Source organism: Equus asinus, chromosome 16 (genome assembly GCF_041296235.1).
Source record: "Equus asinus isolate D_3611 breed Donkey chromosome 16, EquAss-T2T_v2, whole genome shotgun sequence".
NCBI lineage: Eukaryota > Metazoa > Chordata > Mammalia > Perissodactyla > Equidae > Equus > Equus asinus.
The window spans coordinates 14,621,501-14,639,755 of record NC_091805.1 but is presented as its reverse complement, the minus strand read 5'-3'; the positions used below and the strand labels follow the sequence as shown (position 1 = coordinate 14,639,755).

The 18,255-nt window shown below is 35.6% G+C and overlaps 1 protein-coding gene across 13 annotated transcripts in view; it reads left to right on the top strand.

Annotated features, from left to right (window-relative positions):
* The window catches only part of ZZZ3 (zinc finger ZZ-type containing 3), a 117,803-nt gene that overhangs the window by 30,439 nt on the left and 69,109 nt on the right, over nt 1-18,255 (top strand). For 4 of the 13 annotated variants that reach the window (XM_070486628.1, XM_070486622.1, XM_070486630.1 and 1 more), the window contains exons 2-5: nt 8,317-8,449; nt 8,529-8,595; nt 10,040-10,193; nt 14,983-16,538. The exons of 2 other annotated variants lie outside the window; for them this stretch is intronic. In XM_070486628.1, the coding sequence (XP_070342729.1) occupies nt 15,034-16,538 (1,505 nt within the window). In that variant the 5' untranslated portion in view covers nt 8,317-8,449; nt 8,529-8,595; nt 10,040-10,193; nt 14,983-15,033. The remainder of the gene's footprint in view (nt 1-8,316; nt 8,450-8,528; nt 8,596-10,039; nt 10,194-14,982; nt 16,539-18,255) is intronic. 7 more of the 13 variants (XM_044749542.2, XM_070486626.1, XM_070486627.1 and 4 more) reach the window with 2 other exon arrangements.

Here is an 18,255-nt window from a genome sequence, read left to right as displayed (position 1 = left end):
TCGGGGTCATATGATAATTCTCTGTTTAACTAATTGAGGAACTGCCAGACTTTTCCAAAGCAGCTGCACAATTATATTCCCACCAGCAATGTTATGAGGGTTACCAATTTCTCCAAATTCTTGCCAACACTTGTTGTCCATCTTTTTATTATATTCATCCTGGTGGGTATGAAGTGGTTTCTCACTGTGGTTTTGATTTTTATTTCCCTGATGGCTAATGATGTTGAGCATCTTTTCATGTGCTTATTGACTATTTATACATCTTCTTTGCAGAAATATCTGTTCAAGTCCTTTGTCCATTCTTAAATTATTGCCTTTTTTTTAAGTTGTAAAGCTTCTTTATAGATACATGATTTGCAAATGTTTTCTCTCATTCTGTGGGTTCTCTTTTCATTATTTTGTGAGAATTCTTAGAAGCCCAAAAGGTTTTAATTTTGAATTGTGATTGAAGATACATAACATCAAATTGACCATTTTGATCTGTGGTTTTTTTTTTTGTTTTTTTTTGTTTTTTTGGTGAGGAAGATTGACCCTGAGCTAACATCTGTGCCAGTCTTCCTCTATTTTATGTAGGATGCTGCCTCAGTGTGGCTTGACGAGTGGTGCTAGGTCCGTGGCCGGGATCTGAACCTCTGAACCCTGGGCCACCGAAGCATAGCGTGGGAACCTAACCACTATGCTACTGGGCAGGCCCCTTAATCATTTCTAAGTGTACAGTTTAGTGGCATTAAGTACATTCACTTTGTTGTGCAATCATTACCAACATCTATCTCCAGAACTTCTTTCATTTTGCAAAACTCTAACTCTGTACCCATTAGTAACTCTCTGTTTCCCCCTTTTCCGAGTCCCTGGCAACTGCCATTCTACTTTCTACTTCTATGAAGTTGACTACTCTGGGTACCTCATATAAGTGGAATCATGTATTTTCCATCCTTGATTTCTTGTGCTTTTAGGCTCATATGTAAGAAACCATTGTGTAATCCAAGATCACAAAGATTTATACCTATGTTTCCTTCTAAGAATGTGATTTTAGCTCCTTCATATAGGTCTTTGGTTAATTTTGAGTTAATTTTTGTATATGTTATGATATAGAGTCCAGTTTCTTTTGCATGTGGATATCCAGTTGTTTTAGCACCATTTGTTGGAAAGCTTATTTTTCTTTCCTCATTGATTTGTCTTGGTACCCTTGTTGGAATAATTATCTTTAAAGTATAGAATCTATAGTAATATCACTTCTTTCTTTCCTAATATTAGTAAACTTTATTTTTTTCCCTGATCAGTCTGGCTAGAGATTTATCAATTTTATTGATTCTTTTTAAAGAATCAACTTTTGGTTTATTTTTTTTCTATTTTTTTCTGCTTTGTGTTTCATTGATTTCTATTCTTTATTGTTTCCTTTCTTCTTTTTATATGAGTTTTATTACTTTATTTTCTAGTTTCCTAGGGTGAAAGCTGACATAATTGAGTTGAGACCTTTCTTCTTTGTAATGCAATCACGCGCTGCATAACAGTGTTTTGATCAACGATGGACTGTATGAATGACAGTGATCCAATAAGATTAGGACCATACAGCTTAGGTGTGTAGTAGGCGGTACCATCTAGGTTTGTGTAAGTTCACTCTATGATGTTGACATGATGATGAAATCGCCTAATGACACATTTCTTAGAACATATCCCCGTCATTAGCAGTGCATGACTATGTATACTGCGATAAATTTCCCTGTAAGTACTGCTTTTGTTGCATCCCACAGATTTTAATGTGCTGTGTTTTTATTTTCATTTAGTTCTATTTTCTAATTTCTCTTTTGATTTTTTCTTTGACTCATGGGTTATTTAGAAGTATGTTATTTCAAGATATTTGGGGGTTTTTGAGATATATTTTTATTATTGATTTAATTCCATTGTGGTCACAATGTATATGATTTCAATCCTTTAAAATTTATTGATTGTTGCTTTTTCCAAGTAAATTTTTCCAAATAAATAATTTAGACCATTTATATTTGAAATGGCTATATTAGGTGGTTATTGATATAGTTAAGTTTAAGTCTACTACCTTACTATTTAAAAAAAATTTCTCCTATATGTTCTTTGTTCCCTTTTCTCTCTTTTTCTGCCTTCTTTTGGATTATGTTTATTCTTACGATTTTATTTTATTGCCTTCATTGCCTTATTAGCTAGCACGTTTCTTTTGTTTATTTTTTTAGTGGTTGCTTTAGGGTTCATAGTATGCATCTTTAATTTGTCACAGTATATCTTGAAGTGATATTATACCATTTCACATGCAGTATAAGAATCTTACAGCACTGTTTTTCCCCCCTCCTGGCTGTTGTGCTATTACATTTTACTTTCATATATGTTATAAATCTTGCAGCATATTGGTGTCTTTTTTTGCTTTAAATAGTCAGTTATCTTTTAAGGAGTTTTAAAAACTAAGAGGTGGGGCCGGCCCCTTGGCCGACTGGTTAAGTTCACGCACTCTGCTTCAGCAGCCTGGGGTTTCGCCGGTTTGGATCCCGGGTGCGGACATGGCACCGCTCATCAGGCATGCCGAGGCGGCGTCCCACATGGCACAACCAGAGGCATGCACAACTAGAATATGCAAATATGTACTGAGGAGCTTTGGAGAGAAGAAAAAAATAAAAAAACTAAGAGGAAAAGTCTTTTATATTTATCCTAATTGACCATTTCTGGTGCTTTTCCTTCCTTTGTGTAGATCCAGACTTCCATCTAGTATCTTCTTCCTTTTGCCTGAAGAACTTCCTTTAACATTTCTTAAAATAGTGTATGTCTGTTGGTTATGGATTCTTTTAACATTTACAATTTGAAATCATCTTTATTTCACCTGAGTTTTTGAAAGATGTTTGCTCTGGTATTTCTTTCAGTACCTTAAAGATAAACTTCACTGTCTCGTGACTTGTGTTGTTTTCACTGAATAGTCTGCCGTCAATCTTATTTTTCTTTCTATGTACAAATATGTCATTTTTTCTGTCTGCTTTTAAGATATTCTTTTTTTATTTTATTTTTTTTGAGGAAGATTAGCCCTGAGCTAACATATGCAGCCAATCCTCCTCTTTTTGCAGAGGCATATTGGCCCTGAGCTAACATCCGTGCCCATCTTCTTCTACTTTATATGTGGGACGCCTACCACAGCATGGCGTGCCAAGCAGTGCCATGTCTGCACCCGGGATCCAAACCAGTGAACCCTGGCTGCCAAAGCGAAACATGTACACTTAACTGTTGTGCCACCAGGCCAGCCCCCCCATACGTTTCTTGAACTTTGTTCTGGGTCACAGTTATGTTCCTTGCAAATGGCTTTATTCTTTTGAGGCTTGCTTTTAGTCTTAGGTGCTAGGTGCCAAACAGAGCAGTCTTTAGAGCTCATTTTGTCCCACTATTGAGGCAGTGCCCTTCTGAGCACTGTATTTGATGTCCTGTGAATTAGGAGGTTTTCTGCTCTGGCTGGTAGGAACTGTTCCTGGCCCTGTGTGAACCATGAGTAGTGGTTATGCTAGAGCTTGTGAGAGCTGATTGTTAAAATGTCAGGAAGTTTGTGAGCCAGTTTAATTCTTTTTTTCTTTAATTTTTTAATTTTTAATTTTTTTTTTGAGGAAGATTAGCCCTGAGCTAACATCTGCTGCCAATCCTCCTCTTTTTGCTGAGGAAGACTAGCCCTCAGCTAACATCCATGCCCATCTTCCTCTACTTTATATGTGGGACGCCTGCCACAGCATGGCTTGCCAAGCAGTGCCATGTCTGCCCCCGGGATCTGAACCGGCAAACCCTGGGCCACCAAAGCGGAATGTGCAAACTTAACTGCTGTGCCACTGGGCTGGCCCCAATTTAATTAACAAAAGACCAATTTAATTCTTAATAGAATTAATAGAATTAAATTATATAAGCTTATAATTAAATCAATTATATTACAAAGGTGATACACACTCAAAACTTATTACCTCCTAATTATATTATTACATAATACTATTTTTGTGCTCTGGTGGTAATGTACATTTGTTGTATTTCTATGGTAGAAATACAGTCATGTATCACATAGTCAACAATGGACTGCATATACAGTGGTGGGTCTCATAAGATTAGTACCATATAGCCTAAGTGTATAATAGGCTACACTATCTAGATTTATCTAAGTACACTCTATGATGTTGGTACAATGAAGAAATTGTATAACGACGCACTTCTCAGGGCATATCCTCGTTGTTACGTGACATGTGACTGTACTGTATAATATTTAATGTGCTACTATGTATTTCTTCCCAACTTTGCACTCAGCAATATCACTTGGTAGCTTGAAATTGGCCATGAGTAGGAATATTGACAGCATAGACATTGGTAACCCTGTAAAAACCAGGAACTACAAACCACTAACTGCCCCTGGTTGTTAGACATTTTTTGGCATTCCCCTGGCTCTGGGTATCTTTCCCTGTATTCCTTATGGGTGGTTTTTCCAGGCCTTGGATACACTGCATACACTGATCCGTACTCAGCTGAAGACTTGAGGGGGATCTCTGCAGGTCTTGTGAGGTCTTACTTGCTCTCTGCACTTCCCTCCTCTCTGGTACAATGTTCTGGGGACCCTATCTACTTTGATCTCCCCACACTCCTCACTTCATCTTCTTAGCTCAGGGAGACTGCTGAACTTTGCCTAGGATTACCCTCCTTGCTCTGCAGCCTGGAAACTCTCCAAGCAGTAAGCTGGGGCAATTAAAGACTGCCTCATAAATGTTTCTTCTCTTTCACTGATCACTGTCCTACATTGTCTGGTTTCCAGTGTCTGAAAAACATTTTCATAAACTTTGTCCAGATTTTTATTTGTGTCAGGTGGGAGCATAAATCTCATTCCTTTTACTCTGTTTTGGCCGGGAGTGGAAATCCCTTGGTAGGGCTGTAGATAGCAGAGTGACATAATTGTGCATTTTAGATTATTGTGTAAATCATACATTCGTAAAGGAAGAGATTTAAAGTAGAGGGACCAATTACAAGGCAGGTGGGTTAGTTCAAGTGAGAGATGATGAAGGCGTAAGGTTGATCGTGGATGGTGATGCTAGAGAGGTGGGGAATGATTTGAGAAATATGTAGGGGTAAGAATCTAGTGCAGGATTTCTAAAAGGATGGATCCTGAGCCACTTACATCTGAATCACCTGTAGTATTTGATAAAGGGAAGTTTCTGTTCCCTGCCCCAAGTTTATTGAATCTGAATTTCAAAGGATAAGGTTTAGAAATTTGCATTTTAAACAAGTACATAGGGTAGTGCTTATGAACACTGAAGTTCAGAAGAAACTGATGTAGTTCTTTTCAAAGTATGATCCTCATCTTCGGGGAGCCCCTACGTTGGCATGACCTGAAGTGCTTAGTGAAAAATAGAGTTATATATGCATGTCCACAACTGCTGAATTTGAATTTCTGGGGTGGTTGGTTCGAGGCGTTTCTTAGGCACACTAAAGTTTGAAAACAACTAAGCTAAACTACTTCACAGACATAATCTCTTCTGAGCTTCGCAATAACTATGAGAGGCAGTATGCAGGCATTATGTCTCCTGTTTTATAGATGAAGAAACGAAGCGCAGAAGCACAAAGTGGTTTGCTTATGGTCAAACAGTTATTGCTGGCAGGGAATCATACTTAAGTCCCCTTCCACCAAATCTGATGCTCTTTCTATTGCCTTTCTGTTGACTATGGAATAGGCTTATGTCTGAAATCTGTACCAAGTTAAAATTCAGTTCAGCTCTCTATAGCAAGTAACTGTGATAAGCTTCATTCCCAGCAAAGGTGTTTATATCTTTGACCGTTATCTTAATGCTTTTTACAACTGACTTTGAATGTCCCTCTCTGTTTCTTTTAAAATCATTTAAAGACAGAGTATAGTGCACATATTTAACATTTTCACTTATAATAACTGAAGGATTGGGTCTAAATATTAGTCTGTAGTATAACATTTATTTTGAGTTTTTTTTCTTCAGTCTTGTAAAACTAAAAAAGAATTTTGTGTCTTGTAATTTAGATTGCATTTGGCTTAGACATCACAGTTTTGCTTTTAGAGTAAGTTGTGTGGTTTATGACTTTGCTGTATCACTAGGACTGATATTTTCTAGTGAGATTTTCTGTAGTCTTTTGAAGTAATTTCATATGTGCCATGAATCTGAGATCCTGTAATCTATTTAACACAGTAGTACCAGTGTTGGACTGCAAATAGTATGAAAAGTAATTCTTTTCAGTCAAGATTGGTTTTTGGATTTGCTTTTGGAATTCTTGAATAGTCAATGAATTTTATTAGTATGTGAAAACAAGCAAAGCTTTGTGGTAAGGAATAAATAAGAAGGCCTTGGGAAGAGGATTTAAATGGTTTGTTTTCCATTTTGCATGCTTTTTAAAGACAAAATAGCTAAGTTTTTTATAAACTTCAGGAAGTAAGTTACTATAGTTAAATCAAATAAAAAAATTATTGTAGCTTGTCACAATTCAAAGTAGTTCGTCTGCTCCAGAAAGATTATAGCGTTTGTGCAGAATGCTTAAATTTGAAATGTATAGTGAATGACATGAGGAACGCAATGTAGGAAATACAAGTTTTGGCAAGTTTAACTTCCTTGCTTCTTACAAGAGACTCTATAGCAACTTTAAATTTAGGAATAGTTAGATCTGTGTTAATTTTTATGGCATTACTTACAAGTCTTTTTTAACCTTTGTAAACAAATGAATAGAGAATTGTTTTAAGTGTTTGAGGATAGGTATCAGTGTTTATTAACATTATTTATTGTTTTCTTTCCTCCATTTTTTTTTTTAAAGGTATGCTTGTTTTTGGTGAGGAAGATGGGCCCTGACCTAACATCTGTTGCCAATCTTTTTTTTCTTCTCCCTAAAGCCCCAGTATGTAGTTGTATACCCTAGTTGTAAGTCATTGTAGTTCTTCTGTGCGGGATGCCACCACAGCATGGCTTGATGAGCGGTGTGTAGGTCTGCGCCCAGGATCTGAACCAGCAAACTTCGGGCTGCCGAAGTGGGGTGCATGAACTTAACCCCTACACCACCCAGCTGGCCCCTCCTCCAATTTATTTTTATTTAGATGTAATTGACATATAACATTATATTAGTTTCTGTTCTCTTAATGAAACTTTTCACTGAGAAGATCTGGCGGGTTGACAACACCAGTAGCAAATTTTATCCACAAAACAGGTGTGAGGTTATCTGTGTTTTCTGTGTAGATTTTTTACTCTTTCTTTTGATTATGTAGGAATTTGGAATGGCACAGCGTGGTGAATCATTTTAGAATGCCATTCATGGGTTTCTTTCTTTGATATATATGAATGAGTATTTTTGTTTTGAGGAAGATTAGCCCTGAGCTAACATCTACTTCCAGTCCTCCTCTATTTTGCTGAGGAAGATTGGCCTGGAGCTAACATCCATGCCCATCTTCCTCTCATTTATATGTGGGACGCCTGCCATAGCATAGCTTGATAAGCAGTGTGTAGGTCCTCTCCTGGGATCTGAACCAGTGAACCTTGGGCCACTGCGGTGGGGTGCACAAACTTAACCACTATGTGACTGGGCTGGTCCCTGAAGGAGTATTTTTTTTGTAGCTCATTTTTTTCCACTAATAAACTGATTGAAATGACTTAAAGTTTGCTTTTTGTCGTCATTGTAAACAAGTCATTGTGTTTCTCAGACTTGTAATCTACAACCAAATCTATGTTTTTAAGATTACTTTTAAGGAATGTTTGTACAGCTGTAAATTGACTAATTTCTTCATTTATTTTGTCACATGTATTTTCTGTTTACTTCCAAAATAACATTGGCAAATTACTCTCAAAGAGATAATCTAAACAAGGCAAAGATAGTACTTTAAAAAGAGATTGAATGTTTTAAACTCACATTTAAAGGAAAATCATGATCTTTTTTACTGCATTATTAAGCATTATAGATTTATTCCCTAATATTGTAAAACACAAAAAAAGTACTTTTCTATTAATATGTGAGCAATTGTAGACTTCTGGAAAATGTGGTATGTCTACATTGTTAGTCAGAAAAGGAATCTAAGGAGCTCCCAAATTTGTAAGAATTTTAATTTAGAATTAAATTTTGAAATATTTTATGTGGGTACTCAGAATTATTTGTAAGAGTGTTAGCAAATCATCTTAGTCTGTTGAAGATAACACATATTTTATAGCTAAATATAAGGAATTATTTGAGAAATTTATTAGAAAATGCAGTGTGCTGTGTAAGTATTTAGAAATATTATCACTTTTATCCACAAATCTATAAACAGTAACACATCCATAGTGACTATATTGTGGTTTCCCTTCACAGATATCAAGTTGTTCTAGTACAACCACATAAATAATTAATACCTGAAGTCTCAATCTAACATGGACATTAACAGTGATGACAGATAAATGCAGACGCTTGGGAATCAAATACTAGGCGAGACACTTTAAAAAAGGTAAGAAAAAAATGTAATCTTAATTAAGCCCTAGTGGGCTTTAGTTAGTAGAAGTTATTGACTGAAGTTTCTTTTTCAGCGTTATCAGGCTTTTAAGAAACACATCTGCATGATCCTGTCTATCTTAATATTGGTAGAACTCAGCTGTAAGTATCAGTTCTTCTGTGAAAATAACACGTGCAGATATCCTTGCCTGGTAAATATCATAAAGGATGATGTTCCTATAGTGAACCTAATCCAAACAGGGTAGTAACGTGGCTGGCTGGACTTTGATGGAGTGCTAGATGGGCGTGTTCACCTATACTCAGACACTTCTCGCATTCTGGATCCTCGTTGCCTCTGATGATTGCCACCAGCACCACACAGTATAGAATGTACTGTTTTGCCATGATTGTGAAAGACTTTCAGGACTGGGTACAGAGGAGTTGGAGTCTTTGTTATAAGAGGAGTGAATTTTCAAATCAAGGGTTACTTTTTGTAGGATCATGTTTTCACTGCGCATCCTCCTCACGTTAATTTAGAACATTTTAAAATGTAGTATTAAATGATTTTATTTGGAGAATTTTACTACCTTTTGCTTTTCAGGAATTTACAAGGCATATTTGGGAGAAGTTGCATCTATAGATATTAGATATTAGCCCTGTTCCCCTTCCAGCTGACTAAAATTGTAATCTCTTCATTTTTACCAGATAGTAACTCTAGTTTGTAAGGTTTGATAATTGCATCAGTTTTTAAATTGTGATCATTCACCGAAAACAGTGTCACTTTTAGAGTATCTAGTTTTATGTTTATAATAAAGTGACAATTTACATCATAAATACCACTAGTCTTTTTCCTGGTGTTCCTCCTCATTTCCAAATCGGTACTCATAATAACCCATTTAGCCGGATTCTCTGAAAATGATATCAAAATACATTATTATAAAGTAAAAGTGTAATTAACCAGACTGTCCAAGAAATGGAATGTAATTAGGTAAATTAAAATATCTGGCCAACTGGGTACTAAAACCAGAAAATCTTTATTGTTTTTGTTGAAATCTATATGCCAAAAATAATAGAGATTTTCCTTTATAGTGGAGTTCTGTAGCACTGTAATAACCATTAAGGTTATCATGAAATATAAAAGATTTGGTTGATTCTTTGGTGTGCATAACCTAAATTATTTTTGTGGTTCAGTCCCCAGTTTTGCATACTTGAAGGCAAGAATTTGGAGAGGCCTCTAGAATAAGAGTAAGAGATTATAAATTCTGTATGAGCAATCTTATCAAGGACAGTCTTTGGGTCTTCTCAAAAAAATATTGCCTCGATTCTGGAAAAGAACTGAGTCACATTTTGACTCAAACTAATATTGAGTTGTTGTAAGGATTTAGTATATTTCATGCTCTTTTTTGGTTTGTTTTTGTTGGTTTCTAAAAGTCCTTTTAGTTTCTTAGTGTCTCTGAGGCAACAGAGTTACCAAGAAGTACCAAAGTTGGTACTATGAACAGATACTCTATTACTTGCTTTTTCCTCTTATTATAGAAGGGGTAAATCTATTAGTATAAGTTAATTTGCTTCTTTAATTCTTTTTTTTTATTATTTTATTTTAAAGAAAGGAATTTAAGAGGTTCTAGTATTCTCCATGGCTGAAGCTGAGAGTCTGAAACCCTGATGCTTAAGCTCTATTCTAGATCATAGCTCCAACTCCTTCAGGATATAAGGAAAAGAGATAATATTTCCACAATGATAGATCTTTGGTTGTACAGGTAAGTTATTTAGTTTTGTGGTAGTGAAGACAACTATAGTTTGATTTGTTTTTTTTTTTTTTGGGAAGGGGGCACTTGTTGCTTTTCAGTACTTCTTTCTCTGCATGGAAAATCGTTCAGTCTAACTGGCTGTTCATAGGAGTTCGGAGCTATAGGGAATGGATTAGGGATGAAATATTTCCCACTGTTTTTTTCCCCAAGAAGGGTATAAATTAAATCTCTAGAGCATATTATACCTATCTTTGAGGCACTAGGTGTTTTTGATTCAAGGAGCATTATGAAATTCCTTGACTTATCTTTCTCCTCAGTTTTTTTGTGTGTGTTCATTCAGCTCTATCTTTATTTGTCTGTCTGTCTCTGTATTATCTGTCTGTCATATACCTATCTTTCTTAATGGGAAAGAAAGAGGAGATCCCTTTATACAAGATAGTACATATTAGAGTTCCCAGGCGTCCAAAGGGGAGAGTATTAAGAACCTTAAGTTGAATTGCATAGGAGGGTCCCCGCCTTTCTCTCTCCTACTTTTAACCTTGTAGATAAAGTAGTAATTGCTGAAGAAATTTATCTTAAAAGAATTGTGTGAGAGGGTAGTCAGAACAACTATTAAGCAGTTTATGTTTATGTTCTAGACAAATACAAGAAGAATCATGTTGGCAGCAGGTCCCAGTTGCTCTTGCTCTTTTTTGCCTTTCACTTTGGGTTGTCTACATAGTACCATGACCAGTTTCCTAAAAATTGTTCACTTAGTAAAACTAAATATTATGGTAATGAATATCAGGACATTGATGTTAATGGAGGATTGCTAGTCCCTCAATTCCCAAACTACTTTGGTAATGATAGTAGGAGCAAAAGGTTACAGGAAGTGTCTTTGAAATATCTTTTTGAGATTTCGTTCTCTTAAGTAAAGGTGATAGCTGGAGTAGTGTATCATTAGGTAGACCATTTTGGTTTAATGTTTATTATTCCTTTCAGTTCTCATTGATGTAGTTCTGCAGATGTGAACACAGGCGCTGGAAAATTATGATCTCAAACATAGCTGATACTGTTTCAGAATCCTATGGTTAGATTTGAAGTAAAAGTAGATTCAGATTTGGGGGAGGGAAGTTCAACAGCAAATAAATGGGTGAGGTACGTGGAATTATAGGTCGCATTTGGGGCTTAGTAAGAATGGACAGGCTGTAATTTGGTTGACTGTCCTTCTCAGATATGCCCTCCAATAGGATGAAAACTTATGAGGGTGGAGAAGAGAGGATAGGTGTCTGTTTAATTCTAGTGATTGATCATATTCTTTTCTCTCTATTCTAGAAAGTGCCATATTCGTTAGTTGGTGGATAACATAGGAAAAACGTCATTCTAGTTGCTACATTGGGTTTTGCTGTGTGAATATGTTAACTAACAGTTTCTCTTAATTCTAAAACTAGAGTGATTGAATATCCAGTTCCAGTTGGGTGCTGGCTAAGGTTTTCACCATGTGCTTCCTATTTAGTTAACTAGCAGGGTTATTTTCTGAAGATACTTAGTTTGTAAATAAGTTCCTTTATGTTTCCTTAGCAACTTAATTTTTGACAGGAATATAATTTTGTCCTCCAAGCGTCCTCGCTGAATCTCTTCAGTAACTCTGTGTTATAAAATGAGGAAAACAACTGCCTTACTCTCTAATACTTTGCTAAGCATGGCAAAACAGTGTTGAGACTTGGTTGAGATAATCAGGACATTTTTAGTCCCTTTTTGGTAATTGAATTTCGTAGTTTATTGGATAACTACAGAAGATATGTGCCTTTATATATGCCGATCCAAAATGGAAAAGATATGAAGAAAAAGGTTAGAACAGGAGACAAAATCATCAGAGGGAAGAGTGTTAGAATTTCATTTAACTCTAATCTTCATAATTTTAACCAATTTATTACCTTAAGTGCTTACAATGTGTTAAGTTTCAGGCAAGAGATTTTTATAGTCCTATATTTGATGCTTCCTTAGCCAAGAGGATCATGGCTTTATTTATAAATTTTTTATTATTACGATCAAATTAGGAATTAAAGGCTATATTAGAAACAGGTCTAATTTAGTTTGAAACTTGATGACTATATTATTTTAATAGAATCCTGTCTGGATTCAGTGGTCTAAGGCAGTGTTTGTCAAACCCTAATAGGCATGTAAGTCACCTGAGACTCTGATTAATAGGTAGGTCTGGTGCAGGGTCTGATATTCTGCATTTCTAACAAACTTCCAGGAGATGCCCATGATGCTGGTTTTCAGGCCACACTTTGAGTTGCATGAGTTTGAGGTGCCAGAAGAGTCCTTGTTATAAAACAGATTTGCTTTAAATATGGCCCAGTAGCACAGGTTTTGAGAACTCTAAAACTTGGGCTTTGTTGTAGTTGTTGAGTGGAATAAAAACAGTTTTAGGGAGCAAAAGAAATAAAAAGAGGTTTAATCTTTCATATTAATCAGTGTTGTAATCACTGGAATCCTGAAGAAATAAAATAGGCGCTCATTATCCGTGGTATTTTATAATGAGATATATATGATTTGTTCTTTATAAGTAGTTCTGAGTACTCCTACTACGAGGTTTATTTCATTAATAATGATGAGGCAGAGATTTTGCTCTCATTTGGATTGGTATGGAAAGAAAAGAAGGGCTAGGAATGCTTGTTATTGGAATCGCTTGAGGTTTATAAGCCCTTAATGGCATCACATTTTAAAATGTAAAGATTAACAAATTCTTTTTTGTCTGTTTATAAAATATTGCTATTACCAATATTATTTTGAACAATAAATTATGAATATAATTGAATTTGCTTCAAAGATATTTGCAGTAGAGATTGTAAGTAAAGCTTAAAAAATTAACTTGTTTTTAATATTTAAAATCAGTAACCTTCAAATTTAGAGCTCCACATTTGGGTACATGAAACAAATAAATTGATTTTACTATTTTTTAGTTTGTACTCTTTTGAAACATCATTTGATGGCTAACTTAAATTTTTTGTAATTAAAAGTAGGTATTTATGGGACATTCACTATTTATTACCTGTGGAAAAAAATAGATAGATTGTAATCTTGAAAATATTTTAGCAAAAGAGAATTACATGTTAGGTCCCTCTAATGACTCCCAAAGCAAAGTTTACTATGAGTTCTGATTGGTGTCCCATACTTATTGTTCATATGATTGCTATGGAGTTCTCTAGAACAAATTGTCATGCTTTAATCCCAGGGCTGGTTTTGTTAGCCTGGTAAGATTTTAAAAAATTATTTACTAAAAATTTAAAAGTATGCATACTCTGAAACAAAACTAAATTCAACCACCTTACATATTTTACAGGATATTTTCTCAATTCATCTGTCAGCAGACAGGAGCAGGAAGACAGTTTCCTTTAATGTTTCTTTTTTTGTATGTGGTAGCATGTTGCTGTGTCTTCCAGTTCTTCATAACCTTTCCACTGTTAGATATTTCTAGCTGAGGTGGAGGACAGATTATATTTGATTTGTGGGGGAGGGGTAGAATGGCATTTGCAGGGTTATAGGAGAAGGAGGCTATGGGAACGTTGGTAAAAGGGAGGAGGTGGGTACTCTGGAACTTTGTACTATAGCCATTTATTGGCATCTTTTTCTTTCCATCCTGTACCCCATTTGAAGTTAGGCAGTGAAGTGGCAAAGTATCTTGTGAAAAGCTAAACAGAGTATCAGAAGGATGGAGACTTGAACTGTTAATAGATCCTGTATTCTGCTTAACGGGAGAGCCTTTGGAAAATATCCCTAAACCACTCCGAGGTTATCCTAATGGATTGATCAGGGCATTTTTCAATTTCCCTTGCATTTCTATCTTAGAAACACCAAAGATCCACACCAGAAAACCTGCTCATCTCCCCAACATGCATTAAAACCATGGCATACAGATATACACAGGAGTTTGAAGAAGGAAAGGATGGGGTTATATGTGTACTCTTAATTTCTTGAATGTAATATTTGCTTCGGGGTCTTCTTTCCTTTTTTCTTCTATCCTGTTTAGAATACTTCCTTTCACTTGCTAATTTATGGCTGTATTTCTAGAGACTGGGGAGGTTTGGCTTTGCTGTTTTGCTCTTAGCAAGTGCAAGCTAGGATTGTGGTTTCTTTCCATCTGCTTAATTACAGAAATTCTACTGCAACCAAAATTTTTTGGATACTACATAGTTTATTATCAAAGGATTTGACCTGAAACTCATTTTAGTGAGAGTGAATTAAAAAGAGCAGAGCCTGCCTTTTTACCTCCCAGGAATGTTTTGAGAAAACATGAGAAATGACTGGGGTAGTTTTTGTGATAATAATTAAATTCAAGATTATTATTTTAAAAACCAATATGACATCCTGCCTTTGAGAGAGATCTTTTCTCGGCCCTTTGTGCCTGTGTATCCGAGAGGCAGATACACAGCGAGGCAGGTTAAGAGCATGGTTGCTAGAGCCCTGCCCTGCCACTTACTAGCTGTGTGGCTTTGGACACATTACTTAAACTCTATGTGCCTTTGTCTCCTTGTTTGTAAAGTAGGGATGATGAAAGCACCTGTCCTAGTTGTTGTGAGACTTAAGTGAGTTAATTATGTAAAGTATATAGAACCATTCCTGGAACTATATTAAGTGCCATAAAATTCTTAGCTATTAATAATATCATTTTTGGAAATGTTAATAAAAGAAATTATGTCGTATAATTTATTAATATTGGCTATACTTGGATTAAAAAGTTATAGCTTTATACTTTTGTTTTAGGTATATTAACTATTACCTTTTTCTCATTATTTTGTTTACGTTTTTGAAGGTTTCCCAATGAGTGGATCATGATGACCGTATTGTAGGGACTTGCCATAGTATGGCTGCTTCCCGATCTACTCGTGTTACAAGATCAACAGTGGGGTTAAACGGCTTGGATGAATCTTTTTGTGGTAGAACTTTAAGGAATCGTAGCATTGCTCACCCTGAAGAAATCTCTTCTCATTCTCAAGTACGATCAAGGTCACCAAAGAAGAGACCAGAGCCTGTGCAAATTCAGAAAGGAAATAATAATGGAAGAACCACTGATTTAAAACAGCCAAGTACTCGAGAATCATGGGTAAGCCCTAGGAAAAGAGGACTTTCTTCTTCAGAAAAAGATAACATAGAAAGGCAGGCTGTAGACAATTGTGAGAGAAGGCAAACAGAACCTGTTTCACCAGTTTTCAAAAGAATTAAGCGTTGTCTTAGATCTGAAGCACCAAACAGTTCAGAAGAAGATTCACCTATAAAATCAGAAAAGGAGTTAGTAGAACAGAGGAGTACAGTAGTGGACAATGATGCAGATTTTCAAGGGACTAAACGAGCTTGTCGATGTCTTATACTGGATGATTGTGAGAAAAGGGAAATTAAAAAGGTGAATGTCAGTGAGGAAGGGCCACTTAATTCTGCAGTAGTTGAAGAAATCACTGGCTATTTGGCTGTCAATGGTGTTGATGACAGTGATTCAGCTGTTATAAACTGTGATGACTGTCAGCCTGATGGGAACACTAAACAAAATAGCACTGGTTCCTATGTGTTGCAGGAAAAATCAGTAGCTGAAAATGGGGATTCGGATACCCACACTTCAATGTTCCTTGATTGTAGGAAGGAGGACAGTTATATAGACCATAACGTGCCTTGCACAAATTCGGAAGTGCAGGTCAAGTTGGAGGACCACAAAATAGTAACTGCCGGCCTGCCTGTGGAAAATGTTAATCAGCTGACTACTGAGCCAGCTACAGGCCCCTTTTCTGAAATTCAGTCATCTTTAAGGGATTCTGAGGAGGAAGTAGATGTGGTGGGAGATAGCAGTGCCTCAAAAGAGCAGTGTAATGAAAACACCAGTAACGCCCTGGACACAAGTCTTGAGAATATGCCAGTCTCTGGAGAACCAGAACCATCTTCTGTTCTAGACTGTGTTTCAGCTCAAATGATGTCTTTATCAGAACCTCAAGAACATCGATATACTCTGAGAACTTCACCACGAAGGCCGGCCCCTACCAGAGGTAGTCCCACTGAAAACACTTCTCCTTGCAGAGAAAATGGACAATTTGAGGAGAATAATCTTAGTCCCAATGAAACAAATGCAACTGTTAGTGATAATATAAGTGAGTCTCCTACAAATCCTGATGAAATTTCTCAGAATGAAAAGGGGATATGTTGTGACTCTGAAAATTATGGGAGTGAAGGACTAAGTAAGCCACCCTCAGAGGCAAGACTCAATATTGGACATTTGCCATCTGCCAAAGAGAGTGCCAATCCGCACATTACAGAAGAGGAAGATGATGATCCTGATGTTTATTACTTTGAATCAGATCATGTGGCACTGAAACACAACAAAGAGTATGTGTAAATATGGTAACCATGAATTCTGCTTTGTTTATTATTCCCCACGTTTTCAGTATCTCGTCATAAATGTCTATTCATAGCATTTCTATTACAGCTAAAATTAATGCTTTAGCTGAAATTTTAGGTTTGACATGATTTTCTCAACTTTTTTATAAAAAAACTACAAAAAGGGAAAAATTTCAAACTCAACTTTATTTCTCTTCTCGGTGGCAATGTGGTTTTCTAGTTTTGATAATTTCACACATCTCAGGAAAGACATGTGGAAACATGGTTGATGGTGTTTTGTTTTTTAAAGTTTTATACCATTTGAGTTAATTTATAAAATGGAAACATTGTTAGGTATCATAAACGCTTTGACTTAGAGTTGTAGAATGTTATGAAGCGTCTGTGCCTTCCAGACAGTATAGAACAACTAATGAGTGCTTAGACATGATCCAGAAAAGGAAAATCTAGCACGCTACACATCTGCTTTTATCTTAGTTGCTTATGTCTAATTTCCAATTAAAACTTTTGATTTAAAGAAATGTCCTTTATACATCATTTTTGACTTCCGTGATTTAGAGAAGTAGATATTACTCTTAATACGATGACAGCTAGTTGTATGTCATAATTAGCATATTAGAAAGAGTTGGTCTATCCATAGTTTACATAAAGCATTTTGAGACAGCTTTTTCTTAATTCTAAATTATAAGGGGAGACTATCTTAAAATACTTTCAGTTCTCAACCTTTGTGATAAAGGTGCTTTTTAAAATAAAGAACTCAGTGTCCAAATTTATCACAGTTTTGCTTAAATTTCCTTTAAAGTATTCTGGGTGGCAACACAAGCGAATTGGAGCTAACAATGTCTAAATAAACGTGAAAGAAACTGTTAACAAACAGTGCTTATCATAAATGTCATGATCACCAACAGTAAAGGATAGATTTATATATAAGTTAATCACATTTACAAAGTAGATTTTTGAATTAATATCCCAATCAGATTATACAGGCTGCATAAAAATACTGATTTGAGGAAGCTTTGTAATGTTTTTGTTGTAACAATTGTAAGATCCTGGTATGTATCAGATCCAAGTGTCAAATCCTGGTTGTGGAACATAATAACTTTTTGCCATGCATTATAGGTATTCAGATTTTGTATATGATTATATGGTGGCCTTTTAGTATAGGTCTCTTTGATAAAAATTTTCTTCTGTTTTCTTTGTAATTAGTATTTTAGTATTCGATTTAATAGAGAGGTTGTTTTATCTAAACATTTTGTTCACTTATTTTGTGGAACTGTTAGCATTTTCAGGTATTTGAAGTGTTTAAAGTCTAATTTGAGGTAGAAAACAACTCATAAGTGAAGTTTTTCAGTTTGAGATAAATTGAGTTCTTACCATTAGTATTACATATCACTTTTATCTGTAGGCACAAGGGAGCAGAGCATATGTCTTGGGGAAATATCAAAAACTCAAAAAATGTGCATTTTTACAAAATGATAATTAATTCTGTTTTTTGCTTTTTATTGTTTCTTAGCAAAAGAGATGCTCTTTTAAGGCTTAGCTGGTTATTGATGATGGAAAATATTTTCCCATTAATTCGTTATGTTACTTTTTTTGTAAGAGCTCTCCTGATGATGATTTTGAAGGATGATGATATTCTTACAAACAATTGTCTAAAGATAGTGGCCGTAGCACTTAAAGAGTGATGTTCTATATTTCTGAGGCTTTG